Source organism: Lupinus angustifolius, chromosome LG16 (assembly GCF_001865875.1).
Source record: "Lupinus angustifolius cultivar Tanjil chromosome LG16, LupAngTanjil_v1.0, whole genome shotgun sequence".
Taxonomy (NCBI): Eukaryota; Viridiplantae; Streptophyta; class Magnoliopsida; order Fabales; family Fabaceae; genus Lupinus; species Lupinus angustifolius.
The window spans coordinates 17,073,818-17,101,425 of record NC_032024.1 but is presented as its reverse complement, the minus strand read 5'-3'; the positions used below and the strand labels follow the sequence as shown (position 1 = coordinate 17,101,425).

Genomic DNA, 27,608 nt, shown 5'->3' with positions numbered 1-27,608 from the left:
GTCTTGGGATAAAGAGCGATACTTTGGCTGGGGCCGAATCGCATAAGAAAGGTTTTCTTGGGAGGCGGTTTTGGGAAAGGTCAAACCAAGGGTGCCGAAGTTCTTTGAGTTCCAAGAAGGGAGTGTTCAAGTTTTGTAATTGGAAGCTTGTATGTAAAGTACATTGTGTTCCATAGTGAAGAAGGAAAATCTCCCAAATCAGAGGGGATGACTGGATGTAGTTTTGCAGTGGACAGCAAAACGAACCAGGATAAAATCCCTGCACAATCTTTTTTATCCTTTTCTCTTTTATGTTTCAATATGTTTTAATGCGAATCTGGAACTAATATTTTGCATATTTGTTCCTTACTATGTTCTTGTTAATCTTGCACAAAAGTATCTGTTGTATATCTGTTTGTGTGTTTGTTAATAACTGTGCAAGTTGCTGTTTTGATCATTCTGTTTCTGTTACTGGTTAATCGATTAAGACCAGTTGTTAATCGATTAACTGGGCATTTTTCAGCAAGTGTGTAAAAACCAGAAAAGTGGAAATTGAGTTCTGCCACATCTATTCGAACCCCTTCTAGGTGTATTCCTCCACTAATACCTAACACTAATCATTGAAGAGTATGAGGAAATATTAAATGACTTCTTAGTATTGATAAATAATATATGTATTACTTTGAAAACTTCTTAAAAAATTGTGTAAATTTTCAATGGTGAAAATGAAAATATTAAATGCAATGGAAAATAGCATTAAATGGAAAATAAAAAAAAATCCTAGTTGTGTACCCAAATAGAAAAGTAAATAAAAAATGTTATTATATATGCAACAATTAATTGAACATATAATCAACAAAGAGTCTTATGTAAAAATTTAAACAATAAATAAAATCTTTAAATTGAAACAATAGTAATTTAAATCAATAATGATTTAATTCGAAAATGACAATTAAATCACTAAATATTTTAATTTCTTACATTCGAGAACTGAAAAATTGGTAAAAAAAAACGTTTTACATATGAAAATAAGTAATTAACTAAATGTTAATCACTTTATAGTCTATATATTTGGATGACTAATAGATAAAATAAAAACTTATATTGTCCATTGTTAATATTATTTTTTTAGATATGTTCCCTGTTGTTACTATTTAATATTGCAATACAAACATGTCAATATTATAATCAAATCTAAACTCTAAAAAATATATACATAATGAGCATTACTTAAATTAAGGAATCAAAAATAATTAAAACAAATATAAATCAAATATGTATTCCAATACATACAACTTTATATATCTTATGATTATTTTAAATATAATGAATATAGAAGAATCAATTTCATTATCACAATTAAATCAATCAAAGACATGACTTTATTTTAAGTAAAAAATGTTATTTTTTTAACAATGGTCAATGATATTATACATTTATATCTATAATGAGCCGTGTCTAAAATTAAGGAATCAGAAATAACTTTGATTGAAATTGTATTAGTATTATAATTAGTCATTTCCCTAAGATTATTTCTCTATTTTTTTATGGTTGATTACTATTGTTACTACTCTTAATAACTACTACCAAATATAAATAATAAAAAATATTATTATTCTTTTTTATTATATTTCTTATTGTTACTATTTGAATACTACAAGAGTAACATTGCAATATTAGAATCAAATCTAAACTATAAACAAAATATGTTCATAATGAGTTTTAACATTAAGGAATATATATTTGTTATGATTTATAAATATTTCATATAACCTATTATATAATTAAATAATAAATGGTAATAAATTTATATTTATAATGAACATGATCTAAAATTAAGGAATCAGAAAAAACTTTGATTTGAATTGCACTAATATTTGAATTGGTCATTTACCTAAGAATGTTATTTTATTTTAGTTGTAAAATGTCAAATCATTTATTAGCTAAAAATATAGTTGATACTTTCAGAACTAATAAAGGAAAATTTAAAATCACAAACATATATATTAAAATTTATAAATTTTCTCCATAGCAATTATACACTTACAAGTCTTTTTTTACAATTCAAATTTTATGAAAACATATTATTACACTGTTACAATTCAAATATTATAATGATTATACTTTTATATTATATATCGTTATATAGTGATTGTAATTTAATATTATATAACGTAACAACTGCATATTAATGTTTCTTAATGTAATGACTGCATTGTAATTTGATAAGTGTTTTATTGATTTTATATTAAATAAATTTTAAAATAACATACATGAACAATAAATGTTTCATAACGTAATTAAAATATTAATCAATAAAATATTGATTATACGTTTATATCTATAATGAGCAATATCTAAAATTAAGGAATTATAAATAACTTTAATTTGAATTAGTCATTTTCCTAATATTGTTATTCTATTTTAGGTGTAAAATATAAAATTATTTATTAGCTAAAAATGTAGCTGATACTTTCAGAACTAATAGAAGAAAATTTAAAATTACAAACGTATGTATTAAAATTATAAATTTGATGGTTACAATTCTACGGTTACAATTCCTTTTTTATAATTTGAATTTTATGAAAATATATTATTACACGGTTGCAATTCAAATATTATAATGATTGCACTTTAATATTATATAATGTTATGTAATGATAAACCAATAAATGTTTCATAACGTAGTGAAAATATTAATTAAGCAAATTTGCGCACAGCATAAAATTTCTCTCCTTAAATAAATGCAAATAATAACATATAGCATAATTTTTCATCTTAGAAGATTGATACAATTACGGTTGTCATCTTGAATCAATTTTCTAATAGATCAAATTGAAAGTCTTAAGTACAATATAATACAAACTAAACTATATAATAAAAAATATAATCTTAAATCAAAATACAAATCTTTATACATCACAAAATGTCATTAAACACAGAAAAAATGATATTATCACAAAATGTATCAAAATAATATCAAAATGACTATTAAAATATATACAATTTTCTTGCTCTAGTTTAGGTAAGATAACGTATAATACATTCTCTAATGTTTATTTTTAAACAATTATTTATTTACAAATTGAAAGGAAAATAATCAAAATATCAAATTGTCATTGGCTATTATCTTTTTTCTTCATGTGTATCATCTATCATTGTCAACACCATTTTCAACAATTATATTACAACCTGGTAAAGATAATCTATTTGCTCTTTGTTAAAATAATGATTACTTTTAGTAAAAAAAATTACAAACAAAATATTAGATACGCAAATATATAGAAAACTAAGCTACAACAATGTTTCAAGGGTGAACCAACAATAAGAGACATCAATGGTGGAATGAAATGAAAAGGAAGAATAATACGAACCAATAAGATAAAAAACTATATTACAAACTGGTATAGACAATCCATATGCCATTTTTAACAATTATATAACAACCTGGTAAAAACAATTTATACGCTCTTTGTTAAAATAATAATTACTTTTAGTAGAAAATTTTACAAACAAAATATTAGATACACAAATATATAAAAAACTAACCTACAATAATGCTTCAATGGTACACAGAAAAAATGATATTATCACAAAATGTATCAAAATAATATCAAAATGACTATTAAAATATATACAATTTCTTGCTCTAGTTTAGATAAGATAACATGTAATACATTCTCTAATGTTTATTTTTAAACAATTATTTATTTACAAATTGAAAGGATAATAATCAAAATACCAAATTGTCATGGGCTATTATCTTTTTTCTTCTTCTGTATCATCTATCGTTGTCAACACCATTTTCAACAATTATATTACAACCTGGTAAAGATAATTCATATGCTCTTTGTTAAAATAATGATTACTTTCAGTAGAAAATTCTACAAACAAAATATTAGATACGCAAATATATAGAAAACTAAGCTACAATAATGTTTCAAGGGTGAACCAAGAATAAGAGACATCAAGGGTGAAATGAAATGAAAAGGAAGAATAATACAAACCAATAAGATTAAAAACTTGTTAACGATAGAGCACAATGCGGAAGCACATGATTGAATCAATTGAGAACAAAAGAGAAGCAAGTAAAGGATAAAGAAAATAACACACAAGATTTAACGTGGAAAAACCCCTCAGTGTGAGAGGAAACAACCACGGACGATCAAGAGCAAAATTCCACTATGTAAAAAGAAGAGTACAAGAAATCCTCTTATAATGATGAGGACAAATGACAATATTTTTTCTCACAAATACTCTCTCAAATGGAACAAGAATTCTCACCAAGAATGCACTCACAATATATGTGTAAATGAAAGAGATGTTGTGTGTTGTGAAGATGATTTTGAAGCTCTCTATATGTGTCCTTTTATAGGCAAGCAAAGTCTTGGTATCTTGGATATGAAGCATTGGATGCTTGGAAACAAAGCCATAAAAGTGACATAAAATGCCATTAAAGAGAGCCATAAAATAGTCATAAAATTCTTTTAAGGCATAGAAATGAGAGGCATCTAACAAAAATAAATGGTGTATAATACAGTGATAATATAAAATATTGTTACACTATCGCTACATACATTTCTTTCTTTTAATTTTTTACTACTTACAATTTTTTTTAATCATATAATTGTTCCAAGGGTAGTTTTGACATTTAACAAATATTATTATTTATCTCTTCTCATTTTTACTATAGCAAACAAACGAAAGATAGAAGAAAATACAGATTTCTCATCTTTTTCTTTTCTCTTTCTCTTCTATCAAACAATAAGAAAATGAGGAGGAACCCGCTTACTCTAAGAGTAAAACTTACTCCCAATCTTAGCCATCAATTCTAGGGGAATCCAATGGTTTGAATTAGTTATTAGATTTAAACCATTTCAGTTCATAGAATTGATGACTAGGATGCACTATACTTATAGTCTATACTTACAATCATCACTCTAAGAAAATACACTATACTTATAATCTTAAATAAGTTTAATACATAATATCTTTTATGCAATCTATGCAAATTTGTATTGTAGCAATATAGAAACAAAGTTATGAGTTGTAGACATTTACCATATATAGAATATAACATTGACTTTGAGTTGAGTTGAAAAAATACATGTATTCAACAATATAACGTATATAATTTTTTCATTTGATCTATTGCAATGTAAATAAATTCTAATTAGTAAATATTACAATTCAGTTTTGGTAAAAAATCTCAACCTACATTTATTGTTTGGGTCAATTTTCATTAACACAATTCCATATCATTATTAGGAAATTTAATAAACTTAGATTTTTTTAAATTTTAATCAACACGAAAAGAAGAAAGATATTTTGTGAAATTTTATTACAAGCTGACACATGTCTTTCATGGATATATAGATGAACAACCGTAACACAACTTTCCTCTCCCATTCTCACATTTTTCACCATAGTATTGTCTTAAATGTTGAATCCTATAATTTCTTCATTGATGTTCAACCCAAAAAGAAGATTAGAAAAGAGATCAAAGGTGGAGTTGGAAATGGGAAGTGATGAAATACCAGATTTAACCAAAAAAGTACCTGCAAATGTATTAAGTCACATCCTCACTTTTCTTCCACTTGATGAAGCTATAAGAAGTGGTATCCTTTCAAAGAAATGGAAAGATCTTTGGAGAAATACTACACACATAGAACTGAATGAGAAGAAATTGATAAAGCCTTTATCACAACTTTTAATTTCAAGAAAATTTGTACCAACCAAAGATGTTACAAAAGGAGCTAACAGGTATGCTCTTCTTGTGTATAGAATCATGTTTCATCACTATGGTGACTTACCTAGTTTCCGCATTTTGCACTTATGGAAGAGTCTTTTGCTTGGGGAAGTTCAATCTTGGGTTGAGTATGTGCTTAAAACTAGGGAAGGGGTTCAAAAATTGAGCCTTGAGTGTGAGCTTGATAATGGAGAAATGGGAGAGTGGTTCCTATTCAAAGATGACATTCCTAAGCTCAATTTCTCAAAGGGGATATTTCAAAGTCTAGGTTCGCTTGAAATGATTAACTACAATATTAATTGTTCAAATGCATTTGTTGGCTGCAAAAACCTTAAAACCCTAAAGCTGGAGAAGATCAACTTGGCTGACAGGATCATCAACGATATTCTGAATAATTGTGTAGTGTTGTAGAACTTTACTCTGAATGAGTCTACTGGATTTAACAAACTCATTATCATGAAATAAAGTCTTAAAGTTTTGAAGCTCCAAGGTCTGTGTGTGGATAAGCTAAAAGTTTCATGTGAGAATCTTGAAGTTTTGTTGCTTGATTCTTTAACTTATCCTACAAATGCTGCAAGCATCTATACACCAAACCTGAAAACATTCAGTTCTTATTATTACTCATTGTTTGGAAACATGCATGCTATAAATGAAGGGTACTCTATTGTGAAAGGCTGGGAAATTCTCGAACATTCTGCAGTGGTAAGTTTCTTTGAATAGTTTTATTTTCTTAACTACATCAATTACATTATAATATATCTTAATCTTTTACTCTTCTAATATAATGTTTTAGAAACTTGTTTGACCGAACCCTGTATATAGTAGCCATGGTTAATCCCTAAGATTGCTTTTCAACCTCATTTAAACAACCATTTGTTGAAAATGCTAAAATATGGATTGCACTTCTAATTTTATTTGAGTTTCTCCAAATTTAGTTTGACATGACTTTGAATTATCTAAGGGTATGTTTGAGCTAAGTTTTTAGAGGGAAATGGAAGGCTTTAGAATCGTCTCACAAATGTATATTATTATTCTCAAGCCTTCTATTTCTATTCATTTCCTTCCAAAACTTAATTGAAGCAACACATAATAGGAGAAGACCCAATTATATGGATTGAACTTTGTTGACATGATATTTATTGGGCACATTCATGTTATTGTTCTTACTTAAGTAGGTGATATGAAACTCCATATTGTTGTTTGTGACATGCTCCCTCCTTATGGTAAAATTCCCTCTTTTTTCATATTGTCATTCAACTTCTCCAACGGTGGAACCATGAATCATCCTTGACTATCTTGTCTACTTGATCTTTAAATCACTTCTTCTATGTATGATTATATATTTCATTTAGTATATATATTAATTTGCTAACCTTTTCTTATCTATTTCCTAGGTATATTCAAGCAACAACATTTTTAAAAATTTATCAACCTTGTCAATGGATTTGGATTTGAACCACATAAGAGATGCACATGATCTTTATTCTGCATTACAATTATGTACTTCTCTACAAGTTCTTGAAATTTCTCTACCAATATGTAATATTATCCTTGAGTTACAATCCTTATATTAATATTTTGTTGGGGAAATTTCATTATTATCCAAGTATATATGATGCATAATATACTTTTGCTTCACAGGATATTGAGAATCCAATTATTGGTAGCCCTAATGACTATGATTTTCCATATCCTATCTCAATGTTTTGGGAGAAACAAGAATTGTGCTACTGTGTACATGAAAAGCTGAAGTTTGTGTAGATAAAGGCATTCAAAGGAAATGAACTAGAAGTAGAATTTGTGAAGTACCTAATAGCAAAGGCCACAATGATGAAGAAAGTCACCATATTATGCAATACCTTAACGGAAGATGATGAATATTTGTTGTCACTACCCAAAGCTTCTAACAACTTTCCATCAATTTGAAGGTTAATACAAGTAATATTATGAATTGATACTTTTTTTATGAAAGGGATGTTTATCCTTTAACATTCCTTATTAGGCATGTTTCTTACTTTCTTTGTTTGGTTTATTTCAATAATTTTAATCTCCTACTGATAGAGAGAAACTTGATATGAATAACTTCAGGAAGAAATTTATCGCTTCAATTTAAATGTCACTGAAATGTGAACAATATATTTATAATAATTTGGGGTTTCTCTTTAGTGAAATATTATGCAATGTGATTTTAATATTCTACAGGTGAAAATGAGTCAAGTTAAGATCAACTCGATTTGTTTAGGATCGACTTGAGTCGAGTTTTGAGTTATGTTCAATGCTGAATTATGTTTTCAGTTCGACTTTGGCTCAATTAAATTTTACGAACTTTCGAGCGGGTTACTGAGCTCAAATCTATATCGCTCACTAGCATAATATAGAGAAAATACTGGTGGAATATACATGTACATGTTTGATAAAGTTTGTGAAACCCTTATTATACATATGTCACTCATCAATCATCTCCTCTCATATCCTTAACACTTCCTATACCTCTTGAAGCCCTCCTCCAATGCCCCCTGATTGGATCTCTTACCTTCCTTTCCCTTCAATTTATATTATTTAATTTTTAGAACTCTATATTGTCCTTTTCTCTCCAGACTAATCTTAATCCTTACATCGATAACCAAAACTCTATTTTGGATTGTACGTCAAGCTCTATTAATGTATGAATTTGTAGTATACAAAGAGGAAGGAGCATCTATACTCAACCCTAATTTACAGTCATACACATCTCATTTCTCGATCTTGTATTACTAGTGTACCACCACTTAAAACTTGAAGCTTCTAATTCCGTTACCATTTTCCCAACAACTAAGTTCCTTGTGGGCATATAAAATTGGTCAACCTCATAATCACTGTGTCTACTATTTACATTGATTTACATGTGAGAGTGTGTATATTTCATATTTATGTTCATATCCTAGACTGACAAAATAATTTCTTTACATGTATGTTTAACATAAGCATTGTAACCCTTGCTTATTATTTACTAAATTTAAGCGATATTGGAGTGGTCTTTGCTCCTTTAATACTATAACCAACGATACAATGCTTTCCTTTTAAGCAATGACCTAGTATTAATATTATCAAATGACTGATTTATATTATAGATATTTAACAAAGTTCTATATTTTTTTAGACTATGTAACATAATCTCTACATTTTATCGTGACTTAGCATCAACTACGTATAGGATCAAACACAAGTTGGTTTTTTTCCTACTACTATATGCAACATAATAGAATAACTCTTCGTGGTGTTTCAATTCTATTTTGTAGTATATGAGAAGTGTACTTACTAATCATAAAGTCTAAATAATATTTAGATCAAGTTAATATTTCCGTTTCTATGGGTTCATTCGTTGTATCAATAAGATGTTGGTCTTGTGATGTAAAGCCTTGCTACATCCTAAGATCTTCAAAAAGTCAAAGATTCTATTCCTGGGAGTGACACTTGTTGGAAGGAACAGTCACATACCTCGTACGAGATTAGTTCCTTATCCAAAAGGGTGAGGATATACTCTTGGTAGTACTAAAAAAAGTTCCGTTCGTTGTAATATAGGTCCTCATATTCAAATAAGTATCTTAATTAAATCTAAAGTAAATATAGAAATTTTTTGATTAAGTTTTTAAAACTTTTGCTTGTAGGGCTTTTTAACTGTAGGAGACATTTCAAAAATGTTTTAGAAGTAGATTCACTGTAATAAAGTTTGTAATCCCTAAATCCTAACCGACAAATAGGAGTGTAAAATATATTGAGTGTCACAAACAAGTAGAGAAAAATATTTTTATCATATCCTCAAAGACTTATCAAGATTATAGAATTTCATGGGGTGATAGAACCACACACATTTGAGCATAAATTAACACACACTATTGAGCATAAATTAACTCCTAAGGTAGGAATAATACACTCATGGAGTGGTAAAAATACACATAATTGAGCATAAATTAACACCTAAGGTGCTTGCACTTAGTTTCTATGAACTAAGTGAGCTAAGCTCTCTAAAACCTATCAAAATAAAGATTACAATTCGAAATGGTAATAATGTGTGTCAATGGTTTGATTTTGAAGCCTTTAAATAGTTGTATTGTGTAGGCTTCTATGCTCAGCGTACCACTTGTGCACTGAGCGTGGGATCAAGATGGCTAGGTGTGACTCTTGGACACACTAGTTAGCATTGAGCGGGACTTTCTGCGTTGGACACACCACCCATTGCACTCTACATGATCATGCACGTTGAGTGTATCTGAGACAAAGAGTTTTGATCGAATTCTTTTAATTTAGATGCTCAACACTTGATGTGCAATGAGCATGGCTCTTCTTCCGCTGAGCATGGATTTGGCAATGAGTGCATCTATCAGATGCTGTATTTTTCGGTGAACGTGATCTTGACGCTAAGCTTGAACGAGATTTTCCCAGAAACTTATAATTTTTTGCTCTTTCTTCTGGATTAAGCTATAAAACCACTTAGGGATAATATTTAGCTAATCAAACACGTTTTAATCAAATATAAGTACATATTTAATAATTTGAGTTGGTCAAAAGAGGCATCTAACAAAACTATATTACAAACTGGTATAGACAATCCATATGCCATTTTAAAAATTATATTACAACCTGATAAAGACAATTTATATGCTCTTTGTTAAAATAATGATTACTTTTAGTAGAAAATTTTACAAACAAAATATTAGATACACAAATATATAGAAAACTAACCTACAATAATGCTTCAATGGTGAACCATCAATAAGAGACATCAAGGGTGAAATGAAATGAAATGAAATGGAAGAAGAATAAGAACCAAGAAGATAAAAAATTGGTGGAAGATAGGAAAAGTGATGAAATGAGGAGTACAAAGTAGAGAGATGATTCTATGCTTTAGAATAAAATGTGAGAGAAAATATGGAAGAATAGAAAAAAATATGAGAGAAAGATAATGAGTTATTATGTTAAATTGAAACAAATAGTAAAGACAATTTTTCATCTTATGTATGAGGTGAAGTTGCACAATAAAAGGTAGAGAACTTTTTAGAGGAAAATTTTGCATAAGGTATTGACATGTGTCACTTGCTAATATGGCAAGAGTTGGTATTGACATGTGTCCATTGCTAATGTGGTAAGAGTTTTTTTTTTTTGTTAAATAGTAAATAGACTTCTCCAACTGTATTGATTGTTATTACTGGTTAACCAAATATTACTAATGATGAGTGTCATGTTGATATATGTTGTTAGTATAAAGATTTATACATAATCATTATATTATTTATTCGTTTATTTTACCATTTTGAAAAGTCAATTATTATATATGAATATGTATCACACAATGACAATGTACAAAAGTCATGCATCCAGTACGACGATATTTGTGGGAAACAAAAAAAATGTATAAAAGTCTCATACTATTATTGTATATATTTTTCTCTCATTATTAAATACTTATGATTGTTTATAAATGTTTTTTGTTTTTTTAGCAGTCTACTTTTTTCTCATTAGTAAATGTGATGATTATTAAATATGAATAATAAATTATGCAATAATAATATATGAAACATTTAAACTATTATTGTTTCCTCATTGTTAAATATTTCTTATTAGTCATATAAGTATAAATTAATTACATTCATATGAAGCAGTCAACCAGAAAAACGCTTTTTATCATTGTAATTCAAATAGTATAAAACTATAAATGCAGAATAAATTATTAGTGCAACTGATAACGATATGTCTTTTTATCAACCTTCATTACGATTGATTAAACACTACCTAATTGTTGCCCTACTGATTTTAAATATAAATTACTATACTTTTATTCTCCTTGTGGTGAGACATTTTTAAAAAGCTTTTGGTGTTCTTTTTATCAGTGTTGTTAAAACCGTACCGGTTATCAAACCGGTCAGGGTACTGGTATAGTGGTACAGTGGTTCAACCAGTGATTCAATAATTAAACCGCATGCCGGTTAAACCGGACATACTACTTATATTTATATATATATATAAACCTATAACAAAAAAATTCCAAAGAAGTAGATACTCAAATTTATAATCCATATTTATAATCTATTCAAAATTCACATAAATAAACAACTTTAAGTCTTTAACAAATTCAAAGTCTAAATTAAAAAACATATATCAATCCAAAAGTATCACTTAACAACCGCAAAATATAAATAAATGACATAAGTTCACAACTCACTCTACAGAACAAATAAATTTGGAGTTTTAACATTTAACACTAATGAGTCAAAGTTATCTCATATGAATATTATATTTTTCTATCAAATCTTATCTTCACACAGTACTCCAAGATAGATTATACAAAAGTCATGTTAGGAACCAAAATGTGTAATCTAAGTATGTTTTGGAAGTATGTGCCTTGAAGGGTTGAAGAATAGTTGAAAATGTGGGTCACCTTGTAATGGACTTTTAAGTTTTTAAGTTTTTTTTTAAAAAAAAAAAATATGTGTATAAACCGGCCGGTTTAGTAAAATACCGGCCGGTTCACCGGTTTGGACCGGTTTTGACCGGTTTAATACTTGGCCGGTTCAATACCTGTACCGTACCGGTTAGGGGTCCGGTTTACCGGTTTTCTGGTTGAACCGGCCGGTACGAAACGGTTTTTATAACTATGCTTTTTATAATATATTTTACGTTTTTCTTTTGCATTTTTAAAAAGTAATAACTGTTACCATGGTATAATTTTTATATTCTAAATTTACTTTTTTATATTATTAATAACTACTATAAACTTTCATACATTACTTATTGCTTTCATTTTTATATTAATAATTTAATATATGATTAATCTTTCACACATTCTTTTATTTCTATCTTTTATCTTTCTCAATCTAAGAAGAACATACAATAAACATAAACAAATATTTAACAATCGTATAAAAATTATTATAGGCAAAAAATAGGAATTCACATAAGTTTTATGTATATTATATTAACATCATATATTATCTTCTTAAATCTTTACTCTTTATCGATTTTATATCACAAAGATGATACATTCTATATCAAAAAATAAGAATTAAGGTGTCCGACATAAAATGTCGGTCGACACGCTAGTTATTGTAAAACAAATAACATAAATGTAAGAATAAATTAAGAGAAAAGATTTATGTACTGAAAATGTACAAATTTTATATATTAGCATTGCATTATTTATCATTTATATTTAATAATTATTAAATTTTTAAGGAGTGTTGTTATATCATTTATATAAATTTTTATACTATGAGTTTCATTCAAACTCATAAATTATTGGTCCAGGGAGTAGCTATAACGATAGGACGTTGAACTACGTTATTTCCTAAAGTTTCGGACGTTTTTATGAAAATTCATTATCCTATTTTTATTTTTTACGATAAAGGTTTATTATTCTAGCTATCTAAGTATCTAACTTTCTTGTCAAGCGGGGTCATTCACTCTTAGGTTGATTGTAAAAGCTTTTCCAACAAATATATAATTAACTAAACTACTAGAAATTTGCATATGATGCTTATAAAAAATTGCGGATAATGTTCATAAGAAGTGAAAAAAAGGTTGATTATATATTTACAATGTTGCCTCACGGCATTTAAGACATTTTCCTAGGCTCTTTCCGCTCACCATAAATATCAAATTAAAAAAAATGGAGAAATAGGGGTGAAAATGATGAAAATAATGATGATTAAATAATAACAATTATTGAATCATCTATAATTTATTTGTATTATTTTTTAAAAATTAATGATGATTAAATATAAATAGTAAATGATACAGTGAAAATCTATAAACATTATATATATTTTTTCATTAGTTTGAACATCAACATCAATAACTGGACTGACCAACTCATTCTCATTAATGGAATAATGGTACAAAAATGAACACAGTTAATTTTTATATATTCGTTATTTTATCTTTCTATTTTTGTCATTGATAAGAAACAATCACATCATTGAAAAAATTTAATTAATTTCCAGTAAAAATAAAATAATAAAATTTATAATGAGATAATTATCTCTTATTGATGACAACTATAGTGACATAGATAGCTTTAGTCAATACATTGATAGTATAAAAATATATATTAATAATATTAACAATTACAATAAATTATAGTGACATTTTCTAAAATTTAGTTACATTATACAAAACATCCATTTTTTATACATGTGCAAATTATCTTTAGTTTATATACATATATTGAATTGTTACCCTCACACAGGTTAGGAGGTTAGTGAATTTAATTGACCCCTTAATGAAGTTGAATGCAATGTTTTTAAACAAGTGATCAATGCAATGAATCATCAATAGTAATTTATTAGTGACTTTGCTTAAAATGTCTGAAATTCAAGTGATCATCAATAATGCATTATCCATAATTAAGAAATAGTATAAAATCTATACACTAACAGTGTAAAGATTTATACACATGCACTTCATCATTCACCGTTTATTTAGATTACTTTTTTTGTAGAGTCAAACATAATTAAATATTAATGGTGAATGATACAATGTCAATGTATACATCTTTTTCTCATTAAGAACTTAAGACAATACAAAGTTCAAGTGACGTGGTGATCAATTATTAACTTTGAATCCCATAATGAATCCTATGTCATCTATGATAATTCAATCAAGTATCTTGTCCTAATGTAAGATAGGACAATGTAGCCATTAGAATAAACATTATAATCCGAAAGTAGCCATTAGAATAAACATTATAATCCGAAAGTTGTTAAAAGCTCAAACTTTAAACACCACTTTTCTTGTCAGCAATAATTTCACGCTCATGATAAAGTTAGTAAACTTGGTAAAAGAATTTCATAAGCCAAACTGTATTTAAAACATGTTCCAAATTAATGATATTAAAGTAAAAATAAAAAAATTTATGATGTTTAATTTTTTTAATTCATATAACATATTTTTATTGGTCAAAAATATGGTTTAAGATACAATTTGAGATAACATATTTTTATTCATTTTAAGGTTTTATTTTTTAGAGTACCTAGGTCTAACAAATTTTGTGTTATGATATCAACAAATACTAGGGTTAACGTTAAGACCTACTAATATACTATAACACTATTCAAATCTTAACCATTTTTTTTCTTTTCAAGTACTAAAATATAACTTAATCTCATTCATTCAACATTTTCAATATCCCACTAAATTTGTAATTTTCTGCTCTAAATCTCCCTATTCTACAATCATTAAAAACTATAAGATCCAAATAGCGTTTTTTTCATTTTGCCTCTCATTCTTCCAGCACTTCTCATTCAATCCTCCGGATAGAATTATTAGTTGCATGCATTACCTTCACTATCAATAATGCGAGTCTGATTTAAGAAGAGAGGTGTGCTGTTACTTGATCTTATAAGAGTATAGTAGTTCTAATAAATTTATTTATTAGTTGAAAAGTTGTATCTACCAAATGCATAGATAGTTGGCATGGGATACTTTACCTTAACCAAATACCTCAAATTTAAAGCCCTAGAAAATAAAACTACCTTGTTTATGATAAAATCCGCCACTGAAAATTTTATTAAAATTACCCCACTGGATAAAAGCCAACACATGAATATTTGATTGAGCTTATTTTTATAAAATAATTTTTGGTTGGATAACTAGTTTGATATCACATTGGGTCCCAAAAAGGTCAAAAGAATAAAATTTGATTTTTGAAAATAACAATTGTTGAGAGGAACAACTACATACTGACAATTCTTTTCTATTATTACTAGTTGAGAAAAGACCATTGAGGTTCACCAGTCAACAAACTCTGGACACAACTAGCATGCATTGATTTGATGAGTTGTTTTTCCCTCCCATTAATTGTTGTCCCATTACCAACTATACTAGTAAGTAACATTAATTTTGACTCCAAGCTCATACAAGGTTTGCCACATGTTCGTGACTTAAATCCCAAGGCTAATACCAATTTTACAGAAGAAAAAAAAGAATATACACTCCCAGTGTAAAAGTTTTATACATTATTAGTTCATCATTCATCATTTATTTTAATCTATACACTAACAATACATAGATATTACACTCTTTACAAAAACAAAAAAACTTCCGTAGCACTTTCAAAGACGACGGTCAAGGTGCATGGTATTCTTCCCCAGTGAGTTTTAGTTGTTTTTATCAAGAATAAAATAATTTCCTAGTTAGATTATGAAGATTACTAATCAATAAATTATATTGATAACAAGATCTAAACTCTGGATCGAGTTAATTATATCCAACTGCCCTAACTTTTTTGTTGCTCCTGGTGAGATTATGAACACACATGTTAGCATCAACATAAATGCTGTTGGAGATAGGTAAGGAGCTGGTGAACATTATATTAATGATCGTGGACACATGACGCCCCATGGAGACATTTACGTTTGCTAAAAAAGTGTCTTACTTGTCCTTTGTCTATAGCGAAGTTGGTATTTCTACCTATTAATCTCATTATATCAATCATTGAATATTTTAATTGAGAAAAAAATGTATACACCGACAATGTAAGAATTTTTTACATTATCACTCTATTATCTATCATTTGTTTTTAATTATGTTTGACTTTTCACAAAAAGTAATCCAAATAAATAGTGAATAATGCACTGATTGTGCATAATTCTTTACACTGCCAGTACATCAATATTAAAGCGAGGAGCTCAAAAGTTATGTCATCCCGTCAATGTGGGCCTCACATTTATTGTTGTACATAACCGTAACAAGGACGGATACGAATACATTAAACGGAATTTATAAGATGTATTTATATGTTTTGGAGAGGGAACAACACCAACACTTATCCCTCCCAATTATGTATCTAATTACTTATGAAATAATAAAAGGATACAATTAAATCTTACTTGTTCATAATTAAATTTATTGAATTAAATGACAGAAAACATTAGATAATATATATTTTCACTCCAAAACTTGAAATTGGAATCCCATTCACTTTACACTATTATTAAAATTCCATTTATGTCCACTCCACTCCTTATACTCCTCAGAAACAACAGAATCATTTAGGGTACTCGGAGACAATTTTTTATTTTTATGTGTATTTAAGGATAATAATGTCATATTATTATATTTATAGGATAATAAGAACATATACTTTCTTTTGTTTTTTTAATACACTTACCTGTATTAGATACGATCCCCACCCCTCTTTATTATACTACCCCTCATGCATGTGGCCAACGTTACTCTCTTTCCTTACCATGCTTCTCCACCTCTCACTCCAGACACTCAACACACTCATTCTATTCCTATTTCCTAGTCGCACTAGTATGTCTCTAACAAGTTCATTTCATTTTGTGACCTTCTTGTGGAAAAATCAAGGATACATTGCTACATGTTTTGAGTCATGTTGACATGTCAGCACTCTAACATATTGTACATATTTCAGAAAAGCACTATGAGAGTGGAACATTTGGTGGACAATGAGTTCTATAAAAAAATTATGTCATTTTGCATCCCAGCTAGCATTGCTTGTATAATGAGGTGGATATACTAATGGAGACAAGAAGGAAGGTGATACTAGCAATTGTGGTTGCAGAATATGAACAACTCATGGAATGGCCAAAAGTAATATGTGAACCCCATATTAATTGATTATCGGCTAGTTACTATTTTATACATATTTTAAAAGTCGTAGTAGCATTATACGACATCAGTGTAGAAGTTGGTACGAGAGAAAACGACTTCAGGAAGTCATTATCAATGAGAACCTCAGTTCAACTCTTTCCTCCTTTATTTTGCACATTTTATTTTTTTCCAATTTTCAAAAAATCCTAAACTATAATCATAGTTATTATTAGTAAATTAAAAATATGTACTTTGAACGAGGAAGAGCTTGAACCCACCTCATCCTATAAATTTCAACTACTTTCTACCAAATGAGTTATAGTGTCTTAATTTTATTTGGCTTACAATTTAGCAGTGTTATTAATACCATACTGGTCATCAAACCGGTTAGGGTACTCATATAATGGTATAGCGGTTCTACCAGTGGTTTACTATAATTAAATCATATAGTGACAAAATTAGATATACACATATAATATATTAAAATTAATGTTGAAAAACCAATATATTTTTTTTATTTTCATTAAAAATTTAATTTTAAATAAAAACCGGCCAGTATGACCAGTATGTTTTAATTGAAAACCAGTCAGTATGACCAGTACGTTCCATTGAAAACCTTTCAGTATGACCAGTTTTGACCGACATGATTACATGACCGATATAATTATGGTACGTACCGATATTTGGACCGGTTCACCGACCGACACGAACAAATTTTCACAATACTACAATTTAGTATATGATAATAACCCAAATGAAAAAAAGAAAAAAACAAACAAGGAGATAGTCGAACTCACGTTTTCCTTTATATATAAGTTGTCTTTTACCGAATGAGTTAGAACACATTTTGTTATTTTCTAAAGTCGTGTTTGTTGTTCAAGCATGAAGTTGTTTCATGTGATAACGACTTCAACACAGAAGTCATACCGGTCCAAAATGACTTCATCAAAGGTTAGAAGTCGTTTTGGACGAAAACGACTTCAACTCAACCGACTTCTGTTCTATATTCAAGTTATCATATACCATACCGACTTCTACATGCAAGAAGTAACCAGTAACAAATTTAATAATTTAGATTAACGTCATTTCTATCCAATGACTGTCCAAATAGTTCGCTTGGATACGAACTAACTTGCAGTTTGCAAGTTAATCACACCCCTCATGGAATACCTTATTATTGCGATTTTGCTAACTACAAACAATTGACAGAGAGAATTGCAATTTGTATTGAGTATAGTGCATTTTCATCAATGGATATTGCCTTTATTTGAAGATCAAAAGAATTTAAAAGTTGGGGAATCTAAAGAGATTGATCTATATAATGATTGAAGGAAACTGATTTTTTTTAAAAATAATATAGATTTTAAGTTATTTTTAATTAAAAAATATATAAATCATGAAACCAATTTAAATCCTTTCCTACTGGTCGAAGAATCTACAAACTAATTGAACATAAGTGACATAGGGGAGAAGAAGAGACTTATGGAAAATTTTCTAAATTAGTTAGACTTGTTAGTAATTTCTTATGATTGGTGAAATATCAATTCTAGGATCTTGAATCTCATGATTCTCACACATATATATGAATGAAACAAAGGCCGCAATGTCATACCTGAATCCATGTTCCTGGATGTGCTCCTTTGGTCTACGTTTCTGAAAGAAGTTTTGTGGTATGATGACCTTCCTCAACCAAATAATTGATTCCTCTTGGGACTTGCGTTTTCACTCTGATGGGATAGGAGAAAACTGAATTTGATTTGGTGTGTTGGGGACCATAACCTTCCTTACGCGTTAACTTATAAGGTTCCCATTATCCCCTATGGGTTAACCTGGTGGGTATCCACACATTAAGCTCATATCCGTTATCAGCTTTTAGAAATCTAAGGGGTCCTAGTAATTAGATCACTTATAATATAACCCCATAAATAAATAACTGATATCATTGTATCAAATATATGATGTCCACCTTAATTAGGAATTATAAATTTCTAACAATCTTCCACTTGGGCTTCATATCTTCCTGAAACAATTATATCACAGGTTCTTTAGGCGCACATCCGTATATTATTTACATTTAGATTTCTCCTTAATACAATATGATTCATCTCATCTATCAACTATGGAACCACCACAAGTTTCATCACATTTAAGCGTGTCTCAACCACGATGATCACCATATTAATATACTCAATGACATAGATCAAATATGGATGAGTGACATGGAAATTTCATGCAATGTGATCCCAAACATGTCTATTTCCAACTGGTCTTTCTTTATTCTTTAGTGAGATCAATCCAAAGTCTTTAATTGCAACACAATTGTTACAATACACAATTTCAAAATGAAACAATAAATCATCAACTTTATTATGCATAAAAACTGTATATAATATCCAAAGCAAAACATAAAACATATAGACTCCCACTAAACTAAGGTACCCTAAGGAACAACGCTCATATGAGCAACATGCTCATGAAAGACTTTAGGTACCAAACCCCTAGTCAGTGGATCAGCTAGCAAAAAATTTGTCCTTATATGTTCTATGGAAACTTGTCCATTTTGAACACTTTCATTAACACTTTCTTTAAAATTTGTAGAACTTTTATTGTTGTTAGAGTAAAGAACCACGGACTTGTTGTCACAATAAATCCTCAATAGTCTTTCAATACCATCGACCACACGTAAGCCAGTGACAAAATTCTGCAACCATATGCCATGGTTTGATGTTTCAAAATAAGCCATGAACTCCGCAGCCATGGTTGAAGGAGCTATAAGCGTATGTTTCGCAGACTTCCAGGAGATAGCACCTCCAGCCAATACAAACATATATCTAGAGGTGGAGTGTCTACTGTCTAGACATCCAGCAAAATTGAAGTCAGAGTACCCAATGATCTCTAAATTCTCAGACCTCCGATAAGTGAACATGTATTCCTTTGTTCTCTTCAAGTAACACATAACACGTTTGACTGCCTTCCAATGATGCATTCGAGGATTACTCAAATATCTGCCTAAAACTCCCACAACAAATGCTATGTCAGGACGTGTGCAAACTTGAGCATACATTAGATTTCCTACTAAAGATGCATAAAGAATCTTTTGCATCTCATATCTTTCAAGGTCATTATTGGAGCACTCAGTGTTGTTAAAACCGTACCGGTTATCAAACCGGTCAGGGTACTGGTATAGTGGTACAGTGGTTCAACTGGTGGTTCAGTAATTAAACCGCTTGCCAGTTAAACCGAACATATATACTTATATAATATATAAACCTATAACAAAAAATTCCAAATAGGTAGATACTCAAATTTATAATTCATATTCATAATCTACTCAAAATTCACATAAACAAATAACTTTAAGTCTTTAAAAAATTTAAAGTCTAAATTACAAAACATATATCTATCCAAAAGTATCACTTAACAACATCAAAATATAAATAAATGACAGAAGTTCACAACTCATTCTACAAAACAAATAAATTTGGAGTTTTAACATTTAACATCAATGAGTCAAATTTGTCTCATATCGATATTATATTTTTGCACTGAATCTTATCTTTAGATAATACTCCAAGATTACACAAATGTCAGTGAGATTACACATGAATGTTAGGAACTAAAACGTGTAACCTAAGTATGTCTTGGAAGCATGTGTCTTGAAGTGTTGAAGAAGGGTTGGAAAGATGGGTCACCTTGTAATGAGTTTTTAAGGTTTTTTTTCAAAAAAAAAATATGTATGTATAAACCGGCTGGTTTAGTCAAATACCGGTCGGTTCACCGGTTTTGATACTTGGCTGGTTCAACATCTGTACCGTACCGGTTCACCGGTTGAACCAGCCGGTACGGTATTGTTTATACATCATTGGGGGCACTGTTCGAGACTAAACTTGTCTCCCTTAGCTATAGGGGTATCCTCTGGTTTACTATCTTTCATGCCAAATCTATCTAGGACTTTATTTATATAGCTTTCTTGTGATAACCTTAGGATACCTTGAGAGTGATCTCTCAGTATCTGAATACCTAATACAAAAGAAGCTTCCCCAAGATCTTTCATTTCGAAATTCTTCGTTAGAAATCTCTTGGTCTCATGCAATAGTCCCATATCACTGCTAGCAAGCAGTATATCATCGACATATAATACTAGGAAGATAAATTTACTCCCACTGAACTTATGGTATACACAATCTTCAACTTTATTTGCCTCAAAACCATACGAGGTAATAACTTGATGAAATTTGTGATTCCATTGACGAGAAGCTTGTTTAAGCCCATAGATGGATTTCTTTAATTTGCATACCATAGACTTTGAGCCATCTGACACAAAGTTTTCTGGTTGCACCACATAGATCGTTTCCTTAACGTCACAATTAAGAAACGCAGTCTTAGCATCCATCTAAGGTAGCTCTAAATCGAAATGAGCCATTAGTGCCAATATTATTCTAAAAGAATCCTTCGAAGATACTGGAGAGAAGGTTTCTTTATAATCAATGCATTTTTTCTGAGTGAAGCCTTTAGCTACTAGACGAGCTTTATATCAGTCAATATTACCCTTCAAATCCCTCTTGGTTTTAAATATCCATTTGCAACCAATAAGTTTCGCACCTTCAGGTAATTCGACAAGATCCCAAACATCATTATCATGTATAGACTTCATCTCATCTTTCGTGGCATCGATCCACTTTTGAGAGTTAGAACTTTTCATGGCTTGACAAAAGTTCAATGGACCATCTTCTGTTAATCCAATGTCATCTTCATGTTCTTGAAGAAATACAATATAATCATCAGGAATTGCACTTCTCCTCTCTCTAGTGGATCTCCTTAATGACACTTCTACTTCTTGAGGTTGTTGAATTTTTTCTATATGTACTTGAGGGAGAACCTCATTGTTGTTTTGTTCTAAAATATTGTCAGGGACAATATTATGAACACCATCTTCTATTATCGAATTTATTCCTTGAATGATAATAGGCACAAGAACTTGTTCACAATCACTGACAGATTCTTCATCAAAGACAACATTCCTTATGTTCTCTTCCTTCCCAAAATCAACTTCCTCAAGAAATCTTGCATTTCCCGTCTCAAAAAAGAGTCTTGAAGTGGGATCATAAAATTTATAGCTCTGAGAGCGTTCAACATAGCCAAGAAAATAACAGCTAACAGTTCTATAGTCCAATTTTTTTCATGCGGTCTATAAGGTCGCGCCTCAGCTGGACAACCCCAAATGTGCAAGTGTTTCAAGCTTGGTCTTTTATTAGTTCAAAGATCATATGAGGTTTTGTTAGATGATTTACTAGGCACCCTATTAAGGATGTAAACTGCGATCTTTAAAGCTTCCCCCTGAAGAGACTCTGGGAAGGAAGAATGACTAATCACACTTCTCATCATGTCCTTAAGAGTTTGGTTTCATCACTCGACAACACTATTCATGCTAGGTTTACCTGGCATAATGTATTGCGAAACAATTCCACACTCTCTGAGGAAAAGCACAAATGGCCTTGGATGTTGTTCTCCTGATCTATCATATTTGCCATAATATAATTTTCTTCAGCCTTAATTTTCTTTCCAAGTTGAAGTTCAACTTCAGCCTTGAAAGACTTGAAAATATCCAAGGATTGAGACTTCTCATGTATAAGATATAGGTAGCCGTACCTAGAATAATCGTCTATGAACGTAATAAAATAATGTTTTCTATTCCAGGAAGTCATATGGAAAGGACCACATATATCCGTATGTATTGGTTCAAAGACATCTTTAGCTCTTTCGGCACCTAACTTCCTTTTGTTCGTCTATTTTCCCTTTATGCACTCAACACTGACCTCAAAGTCTGATAAATCTAAATGGTCAAGAATTTCATTCGAACAAGTCTTTGAATTCTTTGTTTAGATATATGACAAAAAAGCTTGTGTCATAAAGTGGCTGAATTCTCTTTTAATTTTTTGTTTTGTACCACGTGAATTTGTTTGCAGTATTTCATTAGTGGAACTGGAAACATCAAGCATATACAGATTATCAATTAAAGAACCAGAACCAACAACATTTGAATTTTGATAGAGACTAACTTTATTATTTCCAAAAGAACAAGAAAAACCAAATTTGTCCAAGCTAGAAACACTAATTAAATTCCGCTTAAAAGACGGTACAACAAATGTTTCAAATAAATCCAAATGAAAACCAGTTCTTAAACATAATTTAAATGTTCCAATAGCCTCAACTGCAACCTTTTTGCCATCGCCCACAAAGATGAATCTTTCATTGTCACTTGGCTGTCGGCTCCACATGCAACCCTGCATAGTGATACTAATGTGAATAGTAGCACCATAATCTACCCACCAAGTATCATTGAGTACAAAAGCCAAATTAATTTCAGAACAAACAAGAGATATAAATTTACCCTTCTTTACACGCCATGAGGCATATTTAGGACACTCTTTCTTCATATGTCCTTGCTTCTTACAGAAGTAACAGGTACATTCCTCATTACTCTTCAATTTCTTTTGCTGAGAAGGCCCTTTCGCAGCACCCTTATTGCTCTTTCTTTTCTTATTTTGCGCAACATCTTTATTGCTATTCCTTTTCTTATTTTGAGGGGTCATAGTCAAGTGAGCACTTTCAGTCTTATCTTTCTGCGGCCTCTCTTCCTCTTGCACACAGTGAGATATAAGCTCATTAAGGGACCATTTGTCCTTCTAGGTGTTATAACTTACTTTGAATTGTCCAAAGTGTGCAGGAAGAGAGATCAAAACCAAGTGCACGAGCAGGTCATTACCAAGCTCTAACTTAAGTGACTTGAGTTTTGATGCGAGATTTCCATAATGTACTCCCTTATGCTCCATTTGCCTTTATACTTCATGGAGATGGGTTTAGCCAAAAGGCTACTCACCTCTGCCTTTTCATTCTTGGCAAAGAATTGTTCTATTTCTTCAAGGAACTTCCTTGCACTTTCACCCTCAGATATATAGCCTCGAAACACATTTGGAATTGAGCGTTTCATGATCATCAGGTACATTTGGTTAGAGCGTTCCCATTTCTCAATTTTAGTCTCATCGAGGTTTTCTGCATTGAAAATGAATTTCTCCACACGAAGTGCCATATACAAATCCATACAGCCGAGAATAATTTATATTGCTTCCTTCCAAACCCTAAAGTTTGTCCCATTCAGCAATGGAATGTTACTGATTTGAGCAGAAAATTTGCAGCACTGGTAAAAGACATTGAATCTACATAACAAAGAATTAATAACATGTTCAAATCTAAACAAACAAGTCATGTAATATATATAAAACAAGACATGTTCATATAATAGACACATCACAAGATACCTAGCACAACATCAATTTCTAGTCTTTGGACAGAGAAATTAATTTGTAAGTGGTACTCTCAATGTAATAATCAAATATTAACAATTAGTTCTGTCAAACAATAGTCTTTCTTTGGAGCGACTATTATTCACATGGGAAAAAAACTTTATAATTGTTACATATTTATTATCACAGGTATGTTATTATTTGGCCAAATTGTGTCTTCCTTTGGGCCGAACACAATTCGCATAAATAATCTCATACTCGTTTGTGTAATTTCAATTAATTTCCACAACAAAGGTTACTTTGGCAACATATTGCATCAATTAATTCAAAATAATTACAAGATAATAAAGTAAATAATATAGGTTCATTACAAAAAAAATATAATCATAGAATTAAAACCTTCAGATTTGATATCTTTTATGATTAATAAATCTAATCTCACAATATAACAATATAATTCCAAATCAAAACAATGCAAGTTATTTAAAGAAACAGTGTAAATACTGCAAATAAAGCATTTGGATAAAAATACGTGCACATATGCAATAGCAATATAAGTCACTAAAAGTATGTACACTTTGATTATATATATATATATATATAACATATATGCACATACTGAAATTGCAATATACATATACCATAATATAAGGAAACACTTAATATCATACAAAAGTGCACATGATGCAATGAAACAAAAGTGCATTTGGGTATATACATAGAAACGCATAAATGAGACCATTTGTGTATATTCATGGAAACACATAAATGAGACAGTGAAATATAAGTGCAACCAATAAACTTACATATAATAGTAATGAGGCAGTGAAACACATAAATGCTCAAATATATATAGTGCACTGTACATAACAATAATGCAGTATACAAGATTCCAAATAAACATATCCTCACATAATGAGATTCAATAATGCATATAATGATTTTTATATATCAACAAAAGTTATGCAAGAATCAAATTGCGAAAATTCTCAAATTAAACCCTAAATTCAAAATCTTTATGGCTTGATAGCGGAAGCATAAAATCCTTAAATTTAAAATTATGGTTCATACGAATTTTGGGAAAACACATTCATGGAGAATCATAAAAATTCAGAACCTATGCTCTAATATCATTTGTTGGTAATTCCTTATGATTGGTGAAATACCAATCCTAGGATCTTGAATCTCATGATTCTCACACACATATATGAATGAAACAAAGGTCGCAGTGTCATACCTGAACCCATATTCGTGAATGTGCTTCTTTGATCTACGTTTCTGAAAGAAATTCTGTGGTATGATGACCTTCCTCATCCAAATCCCTAATTCCTCTTGGGACTTGCGTTTTTACTCTGATGGGGAGATGAGAAAACTGAATTTGATTTGGTGTGTTGGTGACCATAACCTTCCTTATGCGTTAACTTATAGGGCTATAAATTTCTCATTATCCAATATGAGTTAACCTGATGGGTATCCATCCATTAAGCTCATATCCGTTATCAGCTTTTAGAAATCTAAGGGGTGTCAGTAACTAGATCACCTATAATATAAACCCAGAAATAAATAACTGATATTATTATATCAAAAATATATGATGTCTACCTTAATTAAGAATTATAAATTTCTAACAAAATTGTCCTAATGATTCCACTAAGAGTATAATAGTTTGATTTTTAGTATTGTTCTAAAACCAAACAAATCCCATTAATTTGATTCCTGAACTACATTAAAAATCAAATCAATCTAGATCATTACACTCATTCTCATAACTCTAGCATCTTAGTACGCTCTTGGAATCCTTTTAACATTTCACCCCTTTATATATTTCAGTCTTTGTAGTGAAATTAAGTTGAGTTTTATAATATGAAATGTTGATGCGGTAGACTTTTATGGATGTGGATTCCGTAGTTACCAATGTTTGAATATATCATTTTCGTTTTTTATGACTTGTTTTATTTTTTATTACGATTGATTTTATACTTTTTTAAAACCTGTCTGTTCCTTTAACAATCGTTAAGGATATATGACTAAGTATTACCACTTTCTGGCAGAGAAAGATAAAATGACTATACAACAAATGTTTCATTTCATAATGTTTGTGTAGTATTAGTTTCTAGATTAAATTTGGATCAGTTTTTGTTTTTTTGTTTTATATAAAATTAGCAACAAAAATTGTTGTTAGTTCATCAATCCCTCTCTCCCCGTCTTTGTCTCCTAGAGTCTATTCGGCCAGAAAAAGGACGCTATAAGACAATTGTAGAAAAGGGCTTGAGTAGTGCAAGTCCATTACGACTATTCAGGAATTAGAACTAAGCCTGAAGATACAAACATGATCTCAAATGTCTCTCCCAATTCAGAAATGTACTTAGCAAAACTATTATTTTATTTTGTGCAACGTGTGAACATTTGTTTCTTCTATATAAAAAGTAAAAAGAAAGAAAAATTAAATAAACTGAGAAACTTATTAAGTTTTGATATGCGAAAATTTGTGGAGAAAATAAGGATATGTGAATAATTGATATTTTTAAGGTAAGGTACGTTAATTATTGATATATTTATTTTCAAAATAAAAATTATTTTCTTATGATTTTTATATAAATAACCAATAAAAATAATGATAAATTGAAAAATAAATCTTTCAAACTTCTTATTTAATTTTTCATAAATGCCTCAAAAAGTTAATGAGGTGTAAAAATAAAATGAAGTATGATTTGATTAAGATAGCAAAAGTCAGGTGAGGGGTAATGCTTACCCTATATGTACTTACATTTTTTTACAGGTACTCACAGTAGTGGCATACATGTGGATACATAATCAGTTTTCTATTTTATTTGTATATTTATATATTGATAATCATTATATAAAAATAATTATTACATTAATATTATAAATTTATGATTACAGTGTCAAGATTATAAACAATGATAAAAAATATATTGAAAATATTTATTTAAAAATAAATTTATCATTCGTCTATTGGGAGTATT

The 27,608-nt window shown here is 29.7% G+C and overlaps 1 protein-coding gene across 1 annotated transcript; it reads left to right on the top strand.

Moving 5' to 3' along the window:
* On the top strand, positions 5,498 to 6,139 carry LOC109329377 (F-box protein At1g80960-like). Its single transcript, XM_019563045.1, has one exon. The coding sequence runs from the start codon at positions 5,498 to 5,500 to the stop codon at positions 6,137 to 6,139; it is 642 nt and encodes a 213-aa protein (XP_019418590.1).

What these genes read in the sequence shown, in the direction of transcription:
- LOC109329377 (XM_019563045.1), top strand. Translation starts at nt 5,498, where the DNA reads ATGGGAAGTGATGAAATACCAGATTTAACCAAAAAAGTACCTGCAAAT.